At 48.8% G+C, this 24,018-nt stretch overlaps 2 protein-coding genes across 3 annotated transcripts in view; both read left to right on the forward strand.

Moving 5' to 3' along the window:
• The first annotated feature begins 4,635 nt into the window (after window positions 1-4,635).
• LOC102444260 (protocadherin alpha-C2) overlaps window positions 4,636-24,018 on the forward strand; it is a 178,581-nt gene continuing 159,198 nt past the window's right edge. Inside the window, exon 1 of one of the 2 annotated variants that reach the window (XM_089769581.1) lies at window positions 4,636-7,132. In XM_089769581.1, coding sequence (XP_089625707.1) covers window positions 4,757-7,132 — 2,376 coding nt within the window. In that variant the 5' untranslated portion in view covers window positions 4,636-4,756. Of the gene's footprint in view, window positions 7,133-20,251; window positions 23,257-24,018 lie in introns of those variants that run through there. The other variant, XM_014579523.4, reaches the window with a different exon arrangement.
• Window positions 12,625-15,318, forward strand: LOC102447967 (protocadherin alpha-8-like). Its single transcript, XM_006135112.5, has one exon. It carries the CDS (start codon window positions 12,898-12,900, stop codon window positions 15,316-15,318), a length of 2,421 nt encoding a protein of 806 aa, XP_006135174.3. The 5' UTR covers window positions 12,625-12,897.

Raw genomic sequence — 24,018 nt, forward strand, 5'->3', positions numbered from 1 at the left:
AAGCATCCCCGCGGGCGGCCTTTGTGCGGTTGCGAGTCATTTCGAGCGATGTGGGGTTTAGACTCCAGATGTCGCTGTTGTCCACTCGACTGGAGCCGGCCCGGCGATTTCCCGGTTCACAAGGCGGTCAGCGGACACGCCGGTGGAGACCGCGCTGCCCACGGGGAGAAGGTAAAACAAGCGCATCGGCAAGGGACTAGCTGCGGGTTCAATTCTTTCTTTGTTTCTCCGCGCCCCCTAGTGGCCCACGGAGGCAGAGACGGGAAACGAGCTCTGCTCACAGCCGTGGGGAAGCGGTTCTGCAGCGACAGGAGCAAACTAAGATGTCGGACTCGGGGCTGGTTTGTCTCAGCCCGGTCTGCTCGATTCTGCTTCTGCTAGCCTGTGGCTGGGGAGGCTGGTTACTCGGGGCCAGGAGCTCTCGCCGGGCGCTTTGAGAGGAAATGCGGCAGAGGATCTGGGAGAGGATCAGAAACCCGCCAGCTGCGGGAAAACTGGCGGAGATGCACCTGCAGGATGGCGGCTGGATCGTCACTGAGAAAACGGGCGGAGGCGCTGCGCGGGCGGATCGTAAGTTGCGCGCTGACATTCGAGCCTGGGGTTGAAAATCCTCTGTGGAGCTGGAAATCCCGGGGATGGATGCTGATTTCCGCAAGTGGCTGAGATTGTGTTGGTGCGCGGTGAATTTCCTCTCCTAGGGCTCAAGATCTGACATCGCTCCTGCTCCTTTGACCTCACGTGAGATCAGGATAAATTCATGCTTGGAGTGAAATCCCAGTTTTCAGACGGGAAGAGCCGTTGGAGAGAGGAAAGGGGTCGACTCACAATGTGACAACAGCCGCCCCCAAGAAGAGTTGCACCCTCCCTACGAAGATAGCTGTTCTGGACAGAGGCTAGTGAGTGGAAGCGGGTGGAGGCGAAGGAGGGAAAGGCGCACAGAACGCGTTCGGCAGCACCGCTGCAATCAGCCTTCAGAACACGCCTCACCTCGATCCGGATAAGGGAGCGCAGAGGCGGGAGCAGAATCCGGAATGCGAGGTGGAAGCGCAGGCGCGAGGAGGCCAGTCTCCATTGCACAGACCCAGTAACGGTTTTGGGTGGCAGTGACGGTCCCCAAGGACGGTAAATTCCCTTTCGCACCCTATCGGGGAAGCGCTGCAGCCGGGCAGATGGTGACCAGGACTGGGGGAATGGGACTAGCCGCTGAACCTCCCTGCTGGGCGCTTTGGACAGAGGCGGCCGCCGCCTACAACATCACCAGTCACCCGAGCCCGACTTCCCTCCTCCATCTAGCAGGGAAATCCTCCCGCGAGGATTGTAAGTGACCCCGGCTCCCGCTTCAAAGGGCATTTCGCCCTGTCTGCGTGCGGAGAACCACGCCCCAGGGGCTGGATTTTCTAGGCGCAACCATGGACACTGAGAGAAGGACCTCGGAGATAGTTTCTTGGTACCATGACTGAGTGGCTCATGGAGCAGCCAGCCAAAGCCCGCACGGGGGCAGGCAATGCTCGATTTAGCCCGCAGTGGCACACAGGATCTGCTCGAAGTGGTAACACAATACGATTCAATTTAGCATCCTCGTGCAGAGAGGCTGCGTAGCACCGCACAAGCCCATAGCAGTGACACTGAACTTCCGCAAAAACGAGGAAGCTAGTTAATGTCGGGGCGGAGGAGCAGTCATAAAAGTGAAATGCCCCGCGCCGCCTGGAACTCATTAACTGCGCCCTAATAACGGCTTATTCAATATAGACCCAACCACTAGAGGATGAAACAAAGTGCCACCGGGGTAACTAGCAAAGTAAAACGTGGCTAGAGGCAAAAAGGCATCCTGCCAAAACTGGAAGTTCAACCCTGCCGAGGAAACACAAAGACGCGGATACTCTGGCAAGTCAAGTGTAAAAGGATAATTAGACCACACAAGAGCAACTAGCAAAACTAGCGGCAATTTTTTGCTAAAGAAAATCAGGAGTAGGAAGTACATCAGTGGGGCACAGGTCAAGGGAGACTAATGGAACGATCAGGGAAGACAGAGAAACTACTTTCTTTCCTTTCACTGGTGTTCACCGCAGGAGATGTGAGGGAAGTTCTCTCTCCTGAGCGATTCTTTTTACCTGACATCTGAGATTGAGATGTCAAGAGAGGAGTTTTTGGAACAGAGACAGTGAAGAGTAGCAAAACACCAGAACCAGATGGTATTCACCCAAGAGTTCTGAGGAAACCGAAATATGGAATTGCAGGACTAGCAATTGTGGTATGTAACTTATCACTTAAATCAGCTTCTGTTTCAGAGGGCTGAAAGATACCAATTAAAAAAAACAAACAAACAAATAAACAGACAAACAAAAACCCACCTCCAGAGGGGATCCTGACAATTACAGACTGGTAAGACTAACTTCAGTACCAGGAAAACTAGCTGAAACTATAGTAAAGAAGAGAATTCACCTGGATGCACATGATTTTGTTGGGAGAATCCTATGGCTTTTTTAAAGGGAAATCATGCCTCACCAATCTATTAGAATACTTTTTTTGAGTGTCAGCAAACGTGGATAATGGTGATCCAATGGAAATAGAGTACTTGGATTTTCACAAAGCATTTGAGAAGGTCTTTCACTAAAGTCTTTTAAGTAGGCATAGAAAGAAAAGGGAAGGTCCTCTCCAGTATCAGTAATAGGGTAAAAGACAGTAAGCAAGGGGTAGGAATAAATGGTCCGTTTTCAGAATGGAGAGAGAGAATTAGCGGTGTCCTCCAGGAATCTGTACTGGGATTAATGCTATTTGTTCTTCATGAAAGATCTGGGAAAGGAGGTGAATAGTGAGGCAGTGGCAAAATTAGCAGATTATGCAAAATTACTCAAGATAGTTAAGTGCAAAGCAGAATGGAAAGACTCAGACAGGAATCTTATTCAATGGGTGACTGGGCGAAAAAATGGCAGATAATTCAATGTTGGTAAGTGCAAGTAATGCACATTGGAGAACATAATTTCAGCTGTACCTACATAACCATGGACTCTAAAGTAGCTGTTAGGAAAGAGATCATGGAATCATTCTGTATAGTTTTCCCGAAAACATCCACTCATTACGTAGCAGCTGTCTAGAAAGCAAACAGAATGTGTGGAACCATTAGGAAAGGGATAGATAATATGACAGAAAACACGATAATGACACTAAATAAATCAATGGCACACCCACACCTTGAATATCGCATGCAGTTCTGGTGCTCAGCTCAAGAAGGGTATTTCAGAGATAAAAAGAGTTCAGCAAAAATGCTTAGTGACATGGAACAGCTTCCATCTGAAGAGAGATTAAAAAGAGGAGACTGTTCAGCATGAAAAAGAGAAGCCGGGGGAGAACATGGTAGAGGTCTGTAAAGTTGTGGGTGGTGGGAAGAAGTCAACAAGGAAGTATTTTTACTCCTTCCTAACACAAGAACCAGCGGCCACCTAATGACATTAAAAGGCAGCAGATTTAAACAAACAGAAGGAAGTCCCACTTCGCACAAAGCACAGTCAAGCCGTGGAATTTGTTGCCCGTGGATGCTGTGAAGACCAAACTGTAACAGGCTTCCTGAAAGAACTGGATCAATTGAGGGAGACTGGTCCATCCTAGCCAAGATATGTAAGCATGCAAACCCAGGCTCTCTCTGTTCCAAGCTTTCAACTGGCAGAAGCCGGATGTAGATGGGTCAATAATACATCGTAAATTGCATTTATGCTGCCATAGCTTAAAGTAGCACGATATGCCAGTGTGTAGAACTATGTGTGTGTGTATATATATGTGCTCATTTTTATGAATGGAGTATTACATGAATTTCACAGTCATTGACCTTGATTGTATGTATATCATCATTCATATGAGCAGAGGCCCAGCTACAGCCAAGTGCTACCTACTGGAGAACCTTCCGCTTTAGATACCTACTGGGAGTTAGTTAAACTCCGCAGCTATCTCGTTCCGGGTGGCAACAGGACCAAATCTGGTACAATAGATACAGTCAAACAGCCATTGTATCATAGACTGGACCTAGAACCTAGGTTTTTGCAATTAGGCTAATTACAAGGCTTGACAATAGAGTGGGGGCGAAGGCAGGAGACCGTCACCCACAAGGCCCGATTGAAACCAGCCAAAACTGAACTTTAATTTGAAGCGAGACCCCTCAATCCCATCGCTAGGCAATGAAAGTTAGGCGCCCAACTCCCCTTTCGCAACTCTGCCTTCCATTTCTAAGGGCTTATCAGTCGCTCGGCCCTGGGCTCTCCCTACCCGGCGAGATGGTGGCGGTTGAACAGCGTGAGGATGAGACTAAGGGGCGAAGCCTTACGGTGATGGAGTCAGGCCAATTTAACCACCGAACCGGACCCGCTTTGCCCGGAAGTTTGGCTGTTCGGAACGAGGAAGACAAGGTGTTTGAGTTCAGTCTACAGAGCGCACAACGCCTCACACACTCGCCTTTCAACTCCAACCCAGGAAGGCACGAAAGGAACTCCCCGGAAGGACCCGAGGTCACAGGAAATAACTAGGGAAGGAACGATTTGCTGTGAGGCTGCCATGAAACGGGACAATCAGCCACATGGTGTCGCTCTTCCCCCACGAAAGGCTTGTGAGGGGAAAACTCTAGAGGCTGCGGCTTGAGCTCCATACGCAGCCGGGCGGGCGGCCGGGAGGGCGCGTTTACATCGCGGCGTTGGAATTAAACTATCCGGTTCCAGTGGGTTACACATTTGTGGGAATTGCTGCATATTCGAAGAAATCGGCGTCCGCCATGGCCGGTCCGCGGCGAGAGGCGCTGGGCGCGGGGCAGCTGCTGCGCTGGGTTCTGCTCCAGGCGGCCTGGGCGGCGGGCGGCGGCCAGCTCCATTATTCCGTGCCGGAGGAAGCCGAGCCCGGCACGCTCGTGGGCCGCCTGGCCCAGGACGTGGGTCTGGAGGTGGCGGAGCTGGTGTCTCGGCGGTTGCGGGCGGTGGCGAAGGGCGGCAGAGACTGTTTCGAGGTAAATGCGCAGAGCGGCGCGTTGCTGGTGAAGTCGCGGCTGGACCGGGAAGAGCTGTGCGGGCCGAGCCCCCGGTGCGCCCTGGACCTGGAGGTGCTAGTGGACAAACCGCTGCGGCTGTTCCCCGTGGAGGTGGAGATACGGGACATCAATGACAACGCCCCGGCGTTCGCGGTGAATGAAGATAATTTAATTATTGCGGAGTCGAGACTGCCGGGCTCGCGGTTCCCGCTAGAGGGCGCGTCTGACGCAGATATTGGCACAAACTCGCTGCTCAGCTACACACTGAGCCCCAGTGACTATTTCAGCCTCGACTTGCAGAAGAATAATGAGCAAAGAAAATCTTTAGCCCTTGTATTAACGAAACCGCTGGACAGGGAGGAAACCCCCGAGCACCGTTTACTGCTCACGGCCACCGACGGGGGCAAACCGGAGCTGACGGGCACAGCGCAGCTGGTGATCTCGGTGCTGGACGCCAATGACAACGCGCCGGTGTTTAACCAGCCCGTCTATGAAGTGCGTTTGTTAGAAAACGCGGCCAATGGGACATTAGTGATCAAACTGAACGCCACGGATTTAGATGAGGGAATCAATCAGCACGTTTCCTATTCATTTAATAACCGCGCTTCTACCAAAATAAAGGACAGTTTTAGCCTCAATGCTAACACCGGTGAAGTGAGAGTGAAAGGAAACATGGATTTTGAAACACAGAACCTATATGAAATTCAAATCGAGGCTACGGATAAAGGACAACCCCCTTTGTCCGGACACTGCAAAGTGCTGGTGGAAGTGCTGGACGTGAACGACCACGCCCCCGAGCTGGCGGTGACTTCCCTGTCGCTGCCGGTGCCGGAGGACGCCCCCCCGGGGACAGTGGTGGCTCTCCTGAGCGTCTCGGACCGGGACTCGGGAGACAACGGCAAAGTCAGCTGCTCCATCGGGCCGGGCCTGCCCTTCCGCCTCGTGTCCACCTTTAAGAATTACCACTCGCTGGTGGTGGCGGAGGCGCTGGATCGGGAGCGCGTGGCTGAATACGAGGTCGTGGTGCGGGCCAGGGACCAAGGGGCCCCGCCTCTGTGGGCCAGCAGGCGGCTGGTGGTGCCGCTGTCGGACGTGAACGACAACGCGCCCGCGTTCCCGCAGGCCGTGTACACGGTGTTCGTGCGGGAGAACAACCCGGCCGGGGCCCCTGTGCTGAGCGTGTCGGCCTGGGACCCGGACTTGGGGGCGAACGGGCGGGTGAGCTACTGGGCGGTGGAGAGGCGCGTGGGCGAGCGGCCCCTGTCCAGCTACATCTCGGTGCACTCGGAGAGCGGGCAGGTGTCCGCCCTGCAGCCCCTGGACTACGAGGAGCTGCAGGTGCTGCAGTTCGAGGTGAGCGCGAGGGACGCGGGGCTGCCGGCCTTGTGCGGGAACGTGAGCGTGCAGCTCTTCGTGCTGGATGCCAATGACAACGCGCCCGTGGTGTCCCCGCCTGGGTCCGGGCGCGGCGCGTTGGGGCCCGAGCTGGTGCCGCTGTCGGCCGGCGCCGGGCACGTGGTGGGCAAGGTGCGAGCGGTGGACGCGGATTCCGGCTACAACGCCTGGCTGCGCTACGAGCTGCAGGAGCCGCGGGCGGCGGGGCCTTTCCGCGTGGGTGTGTACAGCGGGGAGATCAGCACGGCGCGGGCCTTGGAGGAGGCGGACGGCCCCAGCCGGAGCCTGGTGATCGTGGTGCGGGACCACGGGGAGCCGGCGCTGTCCGCGACCGCCACCGTGAGCCTGTCGCTGTCGGAGCGTGCCCAGGCGGTGGCCTGGGAGTCGGGGCCGCCGCGTGCGGGGAGCGCAGGGCCGGCGGGGGCCATGAACGTGTCTCTGATGATCGCCATTTGCTCGGTGTCCGGGCTGTTCGTGCTGGTGATTGTCCTGTACGTCGGGCTGCGCTGCCCGGGGGCCCCGGAAGTGACGTGCGGGCCCGGGAAAGGCCCGGGGGCGAGCGCGAGCGAAGCGGGGAGTTGGTCCTATTCGCAGCGCCAGAGCCGGCTGGTGTGTGTCGGGGAAGGCACCGTCCGGAGCGACCTGATGGTTTTCAGCCCCGTCTGCCCGAGCTCCGCGGAGAACGGGGAGGCAGGGAAGGGGCAGGGACTGACGCCAAATGCATCTGGCCAGGTGAGTTTCATCGGTTTGATTTCTGGTGTTGTGCCTTTCAAAAGATGTGAATTCGTTAATGTGTTTTGAGACAATTCATATGAAGATGCTACACTCAGTTGCGTTGCTTTACAAACCCCTTTCTCGCTGCTTTAGGTAGAGGAGGGCAGTTTCAGATTCTTTATTATTAATGGGAGTGATTATTATTTGAAGAGGTAGTAATAATACTTGGAGTACATTTTAGCAGTTGTCCTTCCCACCTCCGAAGGTGACCAGTTAGAGATAGTTCTGAGGAAGTCTCAGGGATCTCTGTAATGGGCAATTAATCTGGCCTATACATGGACCTTCTGGCACCTACGTGTTAGTTCATGTCATAAAACTTTCCGGTTTTGTAGCTCACAGTGCAGTTTTTTTTCTTTCTAAACTAACTGTAATTTTAAATTTTCTAGATACACTTTTGATCTTTAATTGTTTCTCAGGAAATTCTTGTTTTTTTTCTGTATCGAGAAGCATTGAGTTCCACAGGTCGAGAATGTGTACTGTAAATATGTTTTAATCGCTTTTAACATGTTATACTAGTTACTGATAGCCACAATTGATAGGAAACTAAGATGTTGACACAATTACTGAAAAAATATGATGAGTTGTAGGTTTTGGGTAAGGTAAAATTTAATGACTCTCAATTAAAAGGGATTTTTTTCTTTTAAATCAACAGAAAACAAACACTTTTGGCAGGATCTTTCTACAGTCACTTACTGCAACTCTGGTTAAAAGAGTTTGTTAAATGAAAAAGTATCCTAAATCTTTTCCCTTCACTTTCAGTTTCAGAATTGCTGTTCTTTTATTAAGAAAACTCCTGTTTGTGAATAATTTCTGAAAATGATGTTGTGACAAACTTGGATTCTTTTGCAATATTTTAATGAAGCCTATGCATGCCTAAATTTCCTGCTGTACTTAGCATTTATCCAGTGGATGCAAAAGGGTTTTGGAACAGAGTACAATATATGAGATGTCTGTCTTCCTGCAGTCTTAGTTGGGTTAAATGAATGGATCCTTAAAAAATTCGTTGAAACTGACTCATGCCAACAAAGGGTTCAGAAAGACTAGGAAATCAGGACCAAGCAGAAAGTCAGGACTCAGGCATGTAGGAAAGATACACATGAGCAGACAGCCAGGAATTCATCTAGTTCAGTGGTCTCCAACCTTTTTACACCCAAGATCACTTTTTAAATGACAGACCAAGTCAAGATCTACCGCCCCGCCCCTTCCTTGAAGCCCCGCCCCCTCTATTCTCCTTTTTTCCATCACTTGCTATCCCCAATCCTTATACTGCTACTTTAAAAAAAATTCCCACAATTCCTCGCAGCTACTCACCTGTGCTGTTGCTCGGTGAGTAGCTGCTCCTCAAATGAGGAAATCTAATGTAAATGTACTGCGGAGGAGTGCAGTTCAGAGAGGGCTCAAGAGCTACTCTTAGAGCCTCCGAGATCTACTGGTAGATCGCGATCTACTGGTTGGTGACCACGGATCTAGTTGTTCTGACAACTTCCTGTGTCTCTTTGTGGTTTAGGTAGCTAGAGTATCCCATCCAAGTAAGGTGGATATCTCCCGAAGCTTTGTGGGTAGGAACCTTTGCAATCTAGAGCTTCATTGGCTCCTTTTCTACTGAGTGAGGTGAGCTGGCAGTTGGTAGCCTTTGTGTGAGGACTGTGTAAGGAAACCTGGGCCCAAATTCAATAACTTTGACTGATCACATCGATTTCTAAGACCATGTTAAATAAAGCATAATGTCTTATAATAACACTTTGTGATATATCCTATTATAAAAGCAAATTATAGAGGAAGCATTGGGTATGCCTGGTGCATTCTTCTTCCTATGTTTATAACATTGGTCAGGGACCACTCTGTAGATCAGAAATATAGGGCTGAAAGATAAGGCTGGATATAAATATTGTTGTGCATTGAAGTAAGAAAAGCCACACAACCCGGTCAAAAGCCTTCTGAGCATTAGAGAGAATGTAAGCATTGCTTGACATTTTGCTGTCCAGTGGTTATCAGAAAAGCTGCTTCCCTTCAAACATACATATGTATGTAGGTATATTTATTTGTATATTGATTTTTCCATTCTAATAGTATGTATCAAACTGTTCTGCAGTGGCCTCACTTTAGTTATTAGAAAACAGGGCACCAAATGTAAACTGAATTCTGTACTTATATTTATCTGACTGGTTATCACGTGTAAACTCCTCAGGCACTATAACAACCTTAATATGGAGTCACAAAGAGCCTAATCTGTCTTTCCACCCAGGGAAACTTACATTTGGGATACGTTGTTCCTCACACCAAAGATTCTTAGGTTACTTCCAGTCCCAAGGAATCACTCACTGACTGCAGGTCAATTGCATCTTAGATTTCATATAAAAACATTATTTGTAGGCAATCGTATAATAAACTATGTAAAGATGTATTATGAAAAGGAAATAAGAGCATTGTTTTCAAGGTTAAAACAGGTAATCACATATACAGACAAATGAGTTCCAAGTTTAAATTTCAAACAAAGAATAGAAGCTTCTGTAATGAGCAAATTCTGTAGGTCCTTTAGGGATAACCTGGGCTAAGTACTGAGGATCTTTTCTTCATCCTTAAATCTCCAAGTCAAAGCGGCATAAAGATACAGTTCCTTTTTGTTAGTTTTTTAAAATCTCTTCTCTTCTTCTGCTTGAAGTGCAAACTTAGCAGATGGGAAGAATTCACTTTCATCTTTTCTCTTCATTGGTGGGAAAAGGAGGAGAGGGAAGGATGGCAAGCCAGGGTAGAGTACAACAATTAACACCATGTTTTCTTCTCTGATGTTGAATGATAGTTCAGCTGGTGTCCAAGGGCTTTTTTTCCTCCCTCAAGTGGGAAATCTGTAACCTTCTAATAGAAACTACTCCTTCACTCCAGTTAATGCTTTTTCATGTCTTGTGGCTTATAGTTATCGAGGCTTACAATGCAAATGCTCAAATATTATCTTACAGTATGGGTTAGTGAGGTTTAAAGTGGGATTAATTCATACAGGAAGGTACGAGTATTAAATTAAGTCTAAACAAGAAGCACATTATTAAAATCCTAATATCTAGTGTAAGAATGCTAACATACAGGTGAGTTTGATTGATTCCAGGTACGTGTTTGTCAGTATTCAGGCAATGCAGAGGTACCTTGGCATAAATCACAGTATAGACAGAGCTATTATGTCAGTGACATTCATCAAGAAGGTGGGAGTTATGATTATTAGATACTGATTTCTCTTTTGTAGGCAGCAAGACCAGCTGTAGCATTTATTAGTTTGATTTTTATTTCATTAATGTTCAGTGGTAGGTATAACCCAGTTAACAGAATTGGGGCTTCTGTTATCACTCGCAATTGTTTAGGGACAATGTCCCAAAAGTGACTTACTGGTAGGCTCTCCCACCTCCTTCATGCATTTTAGTGTATCTTGATATAGACATTTTAAACCCCACCTGTTCCCCCTTGTCTTATTTCTTTCTTCTCTTTCCTTTGATCATACATGTATGTTCAATTTCACCAATGGTAGTTCATTATATTGCTTATTTTAATTCTGCACTTGGGGTTATTGATTTATTTAAAGGATAAATTTGCCTATTTACAAAGTTTGTAATGATCCTTCTATATCTGTGACCTGGCTTCTTAGAATCCTGGAGATTTTCCTTTCGTCAAGTCAATATGTCCAGGGACTTTGTGTCATCTCCTGATTTTTGAAATAAGGAAACATTGGAAATTACCCAATGAGGAAGACAATGTGTGCTAAGCTCTGGGCAAACAAATCATTAATGACAGACCTTGTCACAGAGAGCTTGCAATACAAAATGGAGTTTCCAGTCTGAAAGGTTAAGTCCTCTAAGAGTTAATAATAATAACCCTTTGCAATTTCATAAACAGGATTAAATACATACTTTTACATTTGCTGTGTGTACTGACTTAGCATATATGGGTTAGACTCCATTCTTCTGGCAAGGTGAAGGTTCTGTTCCCTCTCCTAAAAATGTAAACAAGTTTCCTTCAATAGTTTTTGGCTGGTGGATTTTCTGGGTCTTTTTAGATCATTGGCAGCACTTGTAGCCTTTATAGAGATTTAATTCAAAAGGGAGGCCGTAGGAGCAAGTTATTGCCTCTCTCCATTTCTGGTAAATGCATTAAACGTGGGTAGAGTTTCTGGCTCTGTCTTCTATGTCATCTGTTTGATACACACTTTCAAATAATTATCCTGGCTCTGGGTGAGCCTTGTTCTCATTGTGCAGCTTTTCTGGATTTGAACTTTCAAAACAATAAAGTCAAGTGAGCTCCCATTAGCATCTTCTGGTAGGACTTTGTGCCCTGTCCTGGATTTCAGAACAACTGAATGAGCACCAACTAGATCCAAAAGTTTCATATTTCCAGTATGCAACACATTAAGAATAGTAATGAGTATGTAGCGGAGGCCTGGGTGAGGAGTTGTAACCGGTGGACTCTGAATGGAGAAGATCTGATCTGCCAGGCCATCATGGTTTTTCCTGCTGGTTTTACACTCAGGCGAGCTCTGGAGGCCCTTTGGTTCACTTTCGATGGGCACTGTTGGTGGAGTGTAGCTCTAGAGGTGTAGTGATCGGTCACAATATAGGGTCACCTGATCTCTACCTGATAATTGCTGTTTAAACACAGAAAGAGACTCCATAAAATGTCTATTATGTGTAAGCCTGTAATGGTAAGAGAATATTTATTGTGAAATGAATCAGTTTACAAAATAAAATGAGCAGACAGTAAGGGAAAAGGGGGGAAACTCTTTGTGTTGTCACTTTTACTTCACTAACAATTATTGTCACAATGCCTGACTTGCATATAACTGTAGTTAGCAGGCCTACCATAACTCACTGTGTCTGGGTGGTGCCATTCTGTAGTAGGGATAAACCTGTAAAGAGACTCACCAATGTGCTTTCTGAAAGAAGGTGGAAAGTTTCCAAATGAAGGTACTCTCTTTTCTGAACTCCGCCGAGAATGATGCATTACTTTATCTTTCATGGAATACCTTCCCATCTGTCACTTTCCACATTCACAGAAATATAATAGCCATGTCATTCTCTAGCAGCTGGTACTGTGACTTCTTTTCAAAAGACAAAACAAGGATGAGAGATCACGAATTTAAATTCTAACTTGGCTGGCACTAGCTCAGTGAGACTACAAGAACCTCAACCTGAGGACTGCAAAAATATTAGATCGCACATACTACAGCCTTCAGAATTGCCATTGCTCCAGACTTACAATGTTTATTTTGTCATTTGATGCGAAGTTCCGATGACAGGACAACTTACAACAGTAGCTCATAGTGCTTGACAGCAATAATTAAGAACATTTGAACAAAAGAGTCCTTATCCCAAAAGGGTAAAAAGGAAAAAAGACCGAGGAGTTTTACTGCAAGAGCCCTAAAACCAAAGATTATTTAACAGTGTCTCCAGAGGGAAGAAAGTTCCTACAGAATCAATAGAAGGACCATAAATAGCTAGTAGCCGACTTTGTATTTCCGTCGCTAGGTGTCGCTGTTGACTGAAAATAGGTTTCCCTGCGAAAGGAAAAACCCAGCTCCTCCTCCCGTCCCACATTTACATCTGAGGAAATCAGGACCCACCCGCACTGCCTGACGCAGGGCTCCAAATACAAAGACTTGGAAGCAGAGTCTGTTCTGCATATTTATTTTCGGGAGAAACCTGGGATTTTATTGGTCAGCTGGCTCAGTTCGGATCGCATCCGCCATGGCCCTTCTGCGGCGAGAGGCGCAGGGCGCGGGGCAGCTGCTGCGCTGGGTTCTGCTCCAGGCGGCCTGGGCGGCGGGCGGCGGCCAGCTCCATTATTCCGTGCCGGAGGAAGCCGAGCCCGGCACGCTCGTGGGCCGCCTGGCCCAGGACGTGGGTCTGGAGGTGGCGGAGCTGGTGTCTCGGCGGTTGCGGGCGGTGGCCAAGGGCGGCAGAGACTGTTTCGAGGTAAATGCGCAGAGCGGCGCGTTGCTGGTGAAGTCGCGGCTGGACCGGGAAGAGCTGTGCGGGCCGAGCCCCCGGTGCGCCCTGGACCTGGAGGTGCTAGTGGACAAACCGCTGCGGCTGTTCCCCGTGGAGGTGGAGATACGGGACATCAATGACAACGCCCCGGCGTTCGCGGTGAGCGAGTTAAGGCTGTTCATATCAGAATCCAGACTGCCGGGCTCGCGGTTCCGGCTAGAGGGCGCGTCCGATGCAGATATTGGCACAAACTCGCTGCTCAGCTACACACTGAGCCCCAATGAACATTTCAGCCTCGACTTGCAAAAGAAAAACGAGAAAACCAAATCTGTTGAGCTCGTGTTAAGGAAGCCTCTTGATAGGGAAGAAATCCCCGAGCACCGTTTACTGCTCACGGCCACCGACGGGGGCAAACCGGAGCTGACGGGCACAGCGCAGCTGGTGATCTCGGTGCTGGACGTCAATGACAACGCGCCGGTGTTTTCTCAAGGGGTGTACGAGGTCAGTTTACTGGAAAACACAACACTTGGGACGCTAGTCATCAAACTCAACGCCTCCGATTTGGATGAGGGGATTAATAAAGATATTGCATATTCCTTTAGTGCTCTTGCTGTTCCCGTAATAACAGACGTGTTCAGTATTGATTCTCAAACCGGGGAAATTAGAATCAAAAGAGAATTGGATTTTGAAGATACTAATTTATATGAAATTCAAATCGAAGCCATTGACAAAGGAACCCCACCTATGGTCGGACACTGCAACGTGCTGGTGGAAGTGCTGGACGTGAACGACCACGCCCCCGAGCTGGCGGTGACTTCCCTGTCGCTGCCGGTGCCGGAGGACGCCCCCCCGGGCACAGTGGTGGCTCTCCTGAGCGTCTCGGACCGGGACTCGGGAGACAACGGCAAAGTCAGCTGCTCCATCGGGCCGGGCCTGCCCTTCCGCCTCGTGTCCACCTTTAAGAATTACCACTCGCTGGTGGTGGCGGAGGCGCTGGATCGGGAGCGCGTGGCTGAATACGAGGTCGTGGTGCGGGCCAGGGACCAAGGGGCCCCGCCTCTGTGGGCCAGCAGGCGGCTGGTGGTGCCGCTGTCGGACGTGAACGACAACGCGCCCGCGTTCCCGCAGGCCGTGTACACGGTGTTCGTGCGGGAGAACAACCCGGCCGGGGCCCCTGTGCTGAGCGTGTCGGCCTGGGACCCGGACTTGGGGGCGAACGGGCGGGTGAGCTACTGGGCGGTGGAGAGGCGCGTGGGCGAGCGGCCCCTGTCCAGCTACATCTCGGTGCACTCGGAGAGCGGGCAGGTGTCCGCCCTGCAGCCCCTGGACTACGAGGAGCTGCAGGTGCTGCAGTTCGAGGTGAGCGCGAGGGACGCGGGGCTGCCGGCCTTGTGCGGGAACGTGAGCGTGCAGCTCTTCGTGCTGGATGCCAATGACAACGCGCCCGTGGTGTCCCCGCCTGGGTCCGGGCGCGGCGCGTTGGGGCCCGAGCTGGTGCCGCTGTCGGCCGGCGCCGGGCACGTGGTGGGCAAGGTGCGAGCGGTGGACGCGGATTCCGGCTACAACGCCTGGCTGCGCTACGAGCTGCAGGAGCCGCGGGCGGCGGGGCCTTTCCGCGTGGGTGTGTACAGCGGGGAGATCAGCACGGCGCGGGCCTTGGAGGAGGCGGACGGCCCCAGCCGGAGCCTGGTGATCGTGGTGCGGGACCACGGGGAGCCGGCGCTGTCCGCGACCGCCACCGTGAGCCTGTCGCTGTCGGAGCGTGCCCAGGCGGTGGCCTGGGAGTCGGGGCCGCCGCGTGCGGGGAGCGCAGGGCCGGCGGGCGCCATGAACGTGTCTCTGATGATCGCCATTTGCTCGGTGTCCGGGCTGTTCGTGCTGGTGATTGTCCTGTACGTCGGGCTGCGCTGCCCGGGGGCCCCGGAAGTGACGTGCGGGCCCGGGAAAGGCCCGGGGGTGAGCGCGAGCGAAGCGGGGAGTTGGTCCTATTCGCAGCGCCAGAGCCGGCTGGTGTGTGTCGGGGAAGGCACCGCCCGGAGCGACCTGATGGTTTTCAGCCCCGTCTGCCCGAGCTCCGCGGAGAACGGGGAGGCAGGAAAGGGGCAGAGACTGACACCAAATGCATCTGGCCAGGTGAGTTTCATCAGTTTGATTTCTAGTGTTGTGCCTTTCAAGTGATGTGAATTCGTTAATGTGTTTTGAGACAATTAATATGAAGAAGTTACATTCAGTTGTGTTCCGTTATAGGCCACTTTCCCGCTGCTTTAGATAGAGGAGAGTAGGTTCTGTATTATTAATGGGATTGAAGATAATTTGAAGAGTATGAAATACTAATAATAAAACTTGGTGTGTACTAGAGTAGTTGTCCTTCCGTCCTCCACAGATGATCAGTTAGAGATAGTTCTGAGGAAGGCTCACGGATCTCTGTAATGGGCAATTACTGGAAATCCTGGCCTGGAAGTGGGGCCCGTGGCAGCTACGTGTTAGGTCATGTCATTAAAATGTCTGTGTTTCTAGCTCTTAGTGGAGTTTCGGTCTTTCAAAACTAACTGTAATTTTAAAATTTTCTAGATACACCTTTGATCTTTTATTGTTTCCTCAATAAATTCTTGGTATACTAGTTACTGTTACTCTCAATTGATAGGAAACTGAGATGTTGACACAGGTACTGTAAAAATATGAGTTGTAGAGATTTGTGATTGACGATTGTATCTTTGAAGAAGCAGTAAGAATTACAACAGCGATTATTGTTATGAAGTTATCTTCCACTGTATAATATAAGCAACAGAGTAATTTTGAATTTCTGCATAGAGGTCAAATTGTGGAACAGGTTTAGAGTGCCAAACAACTTCATCAGAGAAATGTCAAGGGAAGAAATAGCTTTCAATGACAGTTTCTTGTTCTAAAAACAGTGAGTTGACCTATGGCACCGTAGAGACCAACAAATAAATATATAGTATCTCGAGTTTTTGTGGGCAACACCCACTTCTTAGATGAAATTATTTTGTGTTTCTTGTTTTGTTTGGAACTGGTAGTAGGTGATGTAACCAGACCAAATGTGAGCCAAACACTGGCTGACTTTCACACAACTACTGACCTTTAAAATATTGCAATTTAGGAGTCAATAATTATTTTGGAGGTGTCATTTATTTCAGAAAGATTAACTATTGTGACGTTGTCTCTGAAGGAATTCAAATGCTTTCAGAGATTCGGATTATGCTCTGAAATGTGCAGGATTCGTTCCCCTTGGTAATTGGTACAAAATGGCATAATAATGGTCCTGATCTTCTTTTTTAAATCAATTGAGTTATAAAGTGGAAAAAATGGAATGTGAAAGAAACATTTGCTGAAGAGGTTGCAAGTGGCAGTAATATGAAGATTATGAAGCTGTAATTAAGTATAGAGTGTCATTTAGAAACTGTATGGGATTTTGGTGCTTAAAAAGATAATGGAAAGTTTTAAGAAAGATAGCTGTGATTTCATAAACTAAAGGAAATTATTATTTTTGTATTCCTTCCTTCCGTCCTTCCTTCCTTCCACGGTAGGTATTAAAAACTGACCCTTGTTAAGAGAACATTCATATTTAAGCTTATATAGATGTTATAGGTAAACATATTTATTTTAAAAGTACCACTAAGGCATTCAGGTCATTATGGGAACACTGATATATTTTGGGTGAGGTAAAATTTAATGCCCTTAAAGTAAAAGGGATGTTTTTTCTTTTTAATCCACAGAAAACAAAATTTTTGAAGGGTCTTTCTACAGTCAATGATTGCAACTCTAGTTTAAGAGAATTTGCTAAATGAAAAAGTATCCCAAATCTTTCTTCTTCACTTTCATTGTCAGAATTGCTGTACTTTTATTAAAAAACACTCCTGTTTGTGAATAATTTCTGAAAATGATGTTGTGACAAACTGGGATTCTTCTGTAGTATTTTCATGAAGCCTATACATGCCTCAGCTTACCTCTTTACTTAGCATTTATCCAGTGGGTGCAAATGGGTCTTGGAACAGGGTAGGAGATATGAGATTCATGTTTCCCTGCTGTCTTAGTTGGGTTAGTTCTATGGGTCCTGAAAAAATTGCTTGAAACTGACTCATATCAACAGAGGGTCCAGAAAGACCATGGAAATCAGGACCAGGCAGAAAATCAGGGCTCAGACAGGTAGGAAGGATTCACAGTAGCAGCCAGTCTGGAATTCATCTAGTTGTCCAGACAATTTCCTGTGTCTGTTTGTGGTTTAGTTAGCTGGAGCATCCCATCCAAGTAAGGTGGCTATCTCCCGAAGTCAGAATCTTTGTGGGTAGGAGCCTTTGCAATCTAGATCGCCATTGCCTCCTTTTTCTACTTAGTCAGGTGAGTTGGTGGTTGGTAGCCTTGTTGTGAGGATTGTGTAAGGAAATCCGGGCTGAAGTTCAAGAACTGTGATTGACTGCATAGATTTTCATGACCACGTTAAAGCATAGTGGCATCATCTTATAATAACACTTTGTGATATATCCTGTTAGAAAAGCAAATTATAGAGAAAGCATTGGGTGTGTCTGGTGCATTTTTCTTTTTCTTTTTACAACAGTGGTCTGGAAGATCAGTAGATCAGAAATAGAGCATTGAAAGTTAAGGCTGGATATAAATATTGTTATACATTGAACTAAGACAAGCCACACAACCCAGTCAAAAGCCTTCTGAGCATGAAAGATGGTGAAAACGTTGCTTGACATTTTGCTGTCCAGTGGTGATCAGAAAAGCAGCTCCCAGTTATAAGTACAAATGTATATGGATATATTTATTTGTATATTACTTTTCCCATTCTAATAGTGTGTGTCAAACTGTTTTCCAGAGGCTACCAACCTCACTGCAGTATGAGAAAACAGGGCACCAACTTTAAACTGAGTTCTGTGCTTCAATTTAACTGACCAGTTATCAAGTGTCAACTCCTCAGGCACTACAACTGCCTTAATATGGAGTCTAATCTGTCTTTCCACCCAGATAAACTTACATTTGGGTTACATTATTCCTTACACCAAAGATTCTTAGCTTACTTCCAGTCATGAGGAATCACTCACTGACTGCAGGTCAATTGAACCTTATATGAATTTCATATAAAAACATAATTTATAGCCAACCCTATAATAAACTATGTGAATATTTATTTAGAAAAATAAATAAGAGCCTTGTTTTCAAGGTTAAAGCAGGTAAACACATATACATACAAATGAGTGCCACGTTTAAATTTCAATCTAATAATAGAAGCTTCTGTAATGAGCAAACTCTTTATGTCCTTTAGGGCTAACCCAGGCTAAGCACTGGGGATCTTTTGCTCATCCTTGCATCTCCAAGTGCAAGCAGCATAAAGATACAGTTCCTTTTTATTAGGTTTTTTTTTAAATCTCTTCTCTTCTTCTGCTTTAAGTGTAAATTTAGAAAATGGGAGGAATTCACTTGTGCCTTTTCTCTTCATTGGTGAGAAAAGAAGGAGAAGAGGGGAGAAGGAAGGATGGAAAGGCAGGGTGGAGTAGATCAATTAAAACAATGATTTGTTCTCTTCCATACTAGTTCAGCTGGTGTTCATGGGCTTTTATCCCAAATGGGAAATCTCTACCCTCCTACTAGAGCCTAGTCCTTCACATCAGTTAGTGCTTCTTTCATGTCTTGTGATTTACAGTTATAGAGGCTTACAATGCAAATTTTCAAATATTACCTTCCATTATGGGTGATTGGGAGGTTTAAAGTGGGATTACTTCTTTCAGGAAGGTACAAGCATTCAATAAAGTCTAAACAATAAGTACATGATTATAATACTAATATCTGTCATAATAATGCTAACACACATGTGAGTTTGATTCCAATTATGTGTTTGTCAGTATTCAGGTGATGCAGGGGGACAATAAATCACAGTATAGACAGAGCCATTACGTTAGTGACATTCATCAAAGAAGGTGGGAGTTAAAACTATTAGAAACTTTCTCTTTTGTAGGCAGCAAGATGAGCTGTAGCATTTATTAGTTTGATTTTTATTTCTTTAATTTTCAGTAGTAGGTATCAACCCAGTTAACAGAACTGAGATATCTGTTATTACTTGCAATTGTTTAGGGAAAATGTCCCAAAAGTTACTCCCTGGAAGGCTGTGCCACATCCTTCATGCATTTTAGTTTATCTTGATGTAGACAGTTTAAACACCATTTGTTTCCCCATTTCTTATTTATTTCTTCTGTTTCCTTTGATAATACACGTGTGTTATATTTCACCAATGGTAGTTCATTATGTTGCTTATTTTAATTCAGTATGTGGGATTACTTATTTATTTAAAGGATAAACTTGCCTATTTACAAAGTTTTTAATAATCCTTCTATATCTGTGACCTAGCTTCTTAGGATCCTGGAGATTTTCCTCTGGTCAAGTCAATAAGTCAGGGACTCTATGGCATCTCCTGATTTTTGAAATAAGGAAACATTGGAAAATACCCAATGAGGAAGAAAATGTGTGATAGGCTCTGTACAAACAATTCATTAATGATAGTCCTTGCCACAGAGAGCTCGCAATATCAAATGAAGTTTCCAGTCTGAAAGACTAAAGCCTCTAAGAGCTAGAAAAAATAACCAATTTCTAATTTCATAAACTATAGTATATACCATACTTTTACATTTGCTGTGTGCACTGACCTAGCATATATGGGATAGACTCCAGTCTTCTGGCAAGGTGAGGATCCTGTTCCCTCCTAGAAATTTAAACAAGTTTCCTGCAATAGTTTTTGGCTGGTGGATTTTCTGGGTCTTTTTAGATCAATGGCAGCACTTGTGGCCTTTATAGAGATTTAATTCAAAAGGTAGGCCATAGGAACAAGTTATTGCCTCTTTCCATTTCTGGTAAATGCAGTAGAGTTTCTGGCTTTGTCTTGTATGTCATCTGTTTGATACACACTTTCAAATAATTATCCTGGGTCAGGCTGAGCCTTATTCCCATTGTGAGGCTTTTCTGGATTCAAGCTTTCAAAACCATAAAGTGAAGTGAGCTCCCATTAGCCCCGCCTGGCAGGCCTTGGTGCCCTTCCCTGGATTTCAGATAGATGTAAAAGTCCTGTCATTCTCTCTCAGCTTGTACAGTGACTTCTTCTTTTCCTTGGAGGAGATCATAAATGTACACACTAACTTGGCTGGCACTAGCTCAATGAGACTACAAGAGCCTCAAGTCGGGGACTAAAAAAAATAATATTAGATCGCACATTCTACAGCCTTCAGAACTGCCATTGCTCCAGACTTACAATGTTTATTTTGTCATTTGATGCGAAGTTCCGATGACAGGACAACTTACAACAGTAGCTCATAGTGCTTGACTGCAATAATTAAGTACATTTAAACAAAAGAGTCCTTCTCTCATGAGGGTAAAAAGGAAAAAAGACCGAGGAGTTATTGTGAGAGCCCTAAAACCAAAGCATAACAGTGTCTCCGGAGAGAGGAAAGCTCCTACAGATTCAATAGAAGGACCATAAATAGCTAGTAGCCGACTTTGTATTTCCGTCGCTAGGTGTCGCTGTTGACTGAAAATAGGTTTCCCTGCGAAAGGAAAAACCCAGCTCCTCCTCCCGTCCCACATTTACATCTGAGGAAATCAGGACCCACCCGCACTGCCTGACGCAGGGCTCCAAATACAAAGACTTGGCAGCAGAGTCTGTTCTGCATATTTATTTTCGGCCAAAACCTGGGATTTTATTGGTCAGCTGGCTCAGTTCGGATCGCATCCGCCATGGCCCTTCTGCGGCGAGAGGCGCTGGGCGCGGGGCAGCTGCTGCGCTGGGTTCTGCTCCAGGCGGCCTGGGCGGCGGGCGGCGGCCAGCTCCATTATTCCGTGCCGGAGGAAGCCGAGCCCGGCACGCTCGTGGGCCGCCTGGCCCAGGACGTGGGTCTGGAGGTGGCGGAGCTGGTGTCTCGGCGGTTGCGGGCGGTGGCGAAGGGCGGCAGAGACTGTTTCGAGGTAAATGCGCAGAGCGGCGCGTTGCTGGTGAAGTCGCGGCTGGACCGGGAAGAGCTGTGCGGGCCGAGCCCCCGGTGCGCCCTGGACCTGGAGGTGCTAGTGGACAAACCGCTGCGGCTGTTCCCCGTGGAGGTGGAGATACGGGACATCAACGACAACGCCCCGGCGTTCGCTGTAAGCAAAGAAAATCTGTTTATCTTAGAATCCAGACCTCCCGAGTCGCGGTTCCCGCTAGAGGGCGCGTCCGACGCAGATATTGGCACAAACTCGCTGCTCACCTACACACTGAGCCCCAGTGACTATTTCAGTCTAGACGTACAATGGAAAAACGAGAAAAGCAAATCGGTTGAGCTGGTGCTAAAGAAGCCCCTGGACCGAGAGCAAACCCCCGAGCACCGTTTACTGCTCACGGCCACCGACGGGGGCAAACCGGAGCTGACGGGCACAGCGCAGCTGGTGATCTCGGTGCTGGACGTGAATGACAACGCGCCGGTGTTTAACCAGTCGGTCTACGAAGTAACAGTATCAGAAAACGCAGCTAATGGGACATTCGTGGTCAAACTCAGCGCCACCGACATGGATGAAGGGACTAACCGGAACATTTCCTATTCGTTTGGTAACTTTGTGCCCCCCAACGTCAGAGCCGTGTTCAGCCTCAATCCTGATACCGGTGAAATCAACGTGAAAGGAGACCTGGACTATGAACTCGCCCATTACTATGAAATCCGAGTTGAAGCTCACGATAAAGGCCACCAGCCGTTGACGGGACAGTGCAGTGTTTTGCTGCACGTTTTAGACGTGAACGACCACGCCCCCGAGCTGGCGGTGACTTCCCTGTCACTGCCGGTGCCGGAGGACGCCCCCCCGGGGACAGTGGTGGCTCTTCTGAGCGTCTCGGACCGGGACTCGGGAGACAACGGCAAAGTCAGCTGCTCCATCGGGCCGGGCCTGCCCTTCCGCCTCGTGTCCACCTTTAAGAATTACCACTCGCTGGTGGTGGCGGAGGCGCTGGATCGGGAGCGCGTGGCTGAATACGAGGTCGTGGTGCGGGCCAGGGACCAAGGGGCCCCGCCTCTGTGGGCCAGCAGGCGGCTGGTGGTGCCGCTGTCGGACGTGAACGACAACGCGCCCGCGTTCCCGCAGGCCGTGTACACGGTGTTCGTGCGGGAGAACAACCCGGCCGGGGCCCCTGTGCTGAGCGTGTCGGCCTGGGACCCGGACTTGGGGGCGAACGGGCGGGTGAGCTACTGGGCGGTGGAGAGGCGCGTGGGCGAGCGGCCCCTGTCCAGCTACATCTCGGTGCACTCGGAGAGCGGGCAGGTGTCCGCCCTGCAGCCCCTGGACTACGAGGAGCTGCAGGTGCTGCAGTTCGAGGTGAGCGCGAGGGACGCGGGGCTGCCGGCCTTGTGCGGGAACGTGAGCGTGCAGCTCTTCGTGCTGGATGCCAATGACAACGCGCCCGTGGTGTCCCCGCCTGGGTCCGGGCGCGGCGCGCTGGGGCCCGAGCTGGTGCCGCTGTCGGCCGGCGCCGGGCACGTGGTGGGCAAGGTGCGAGCGGTGGACGCGGATTCCGGCTACAACGCCTGGCTGCGCTACGAGCTGCAGGAGCCGCGGGCGGCGGGGCCTTTCCGCGTGGGTGTGTACAGCGGGGAGATCAGCACGGCGCGGGCCTTGGAGGAGGCGGACGGCCCCAGCCGGAGCCTGGTGATCGTGGTGCGGGACCACGGGGAGCCGGCGCTGTCCGCGACCGCCACCGTGAGCCTGTCGCTGTCGGAGCGTGCCCAGGCGGTGGCCTGGGAGTCGGGGCCGCAGCGTGCGGGGAGCGCAGGGCCGGCGGGCGCCATGAACGTGTCTCTGATGATCGCCATTTGCTCGGTGTCCGGGCTGTTCGTGCTGGTGATTGTCCTGTACGTCGGGCTGCGCTGCCCGGGGGCCCCGGAAGTGACGTGCGGGCCCGGGAAAGGCCCGGGGGCGAGCGCGAGCGAAGCGGGGAGTTGGTCCTATTCGCAGCGCCAGAGCCGGCTGGTGTGTGTCGGGGAAGGCACCGTCCGGAGTGACCTGATGGTTTTCAGCCCCGTCTGCCCGAGCTCCGCGGAGAACGGGGAGGCAGGGAAGGGGCAGCGGCTGACACCAAATGCATCTGGCCAGGTGAGTTTTTCTTAAATCTCTTCTATATTTTTGTAATCAAGTATTTTGAGATCCTAATGTGTTTTGTAATGATTGTTTTCCATTACAAGGTGCATATGGAATAGGAGAATAGGTGGAGCCCGGGGGTGTTGCTTTGGTAGACTAGTTGATGAGGACCGTGACTGTATTTTAATTGCAGTGGAAGTTCGTTTTGGGAAATGAAATGTTGGGGTTACACGCGCGGTATCCGGACTGGTGCCCTTTTGTGTGGGACCTTGTCTGGGAAGTTGACCAGTTATAGATGTTGCTCAGGGATCTGATAATGGGCAGGAATAACCTCACTGTGTGAAACCCAGAACTAACCCCTGGCATTTTGTTGTTGGCTAATGCGCATAACAGCTGGGTCTGCTATCCCCTTTAGTTATACTTTATTACAGTGTCTCGCAACCTTTGCAGACTATTGCAGCCTTTCAGGAGCCCGATTTGTTTTGCCTTTCCCCATCCCCTCCTGCAGTCTTAGCCGTAGAAACTACTTCCTTACAACGTCAGACAGAGCAATGCAAGTGTCACTGCACCCTCCTCCTGAATAGGTTCTTATCTCCTCGTTTGTACCACATCATTCCAAAACAAATCAGTTGGAAGATAAACATAGTACTGACATTGCACAGCATATGGAGCGCTATAAAGAGGTCACTAGTGCTTTCTATGGAGCGTTGTAAAATTAGGCAAATATCTGGAGAAGTTGATGTACCTCAAAGAAGGTCTCTGTATCCCAGGCTGTAT

The sequence above is a fragment of the Pelodiscus sinensis genome, chromosome 16 (assembly GCF_052426305.1).
Source record: "Pelodiscus sinensis isolate ZL-2025 chromosome 16, ASM5242630v1, whole genome shotgun sequence".
Taxonomy (NCBI): Eukaryota; Metazoa; Chordata; order Testudines; family Trionychidae; genus Pelodiscus; species Pelodiscus sinensis.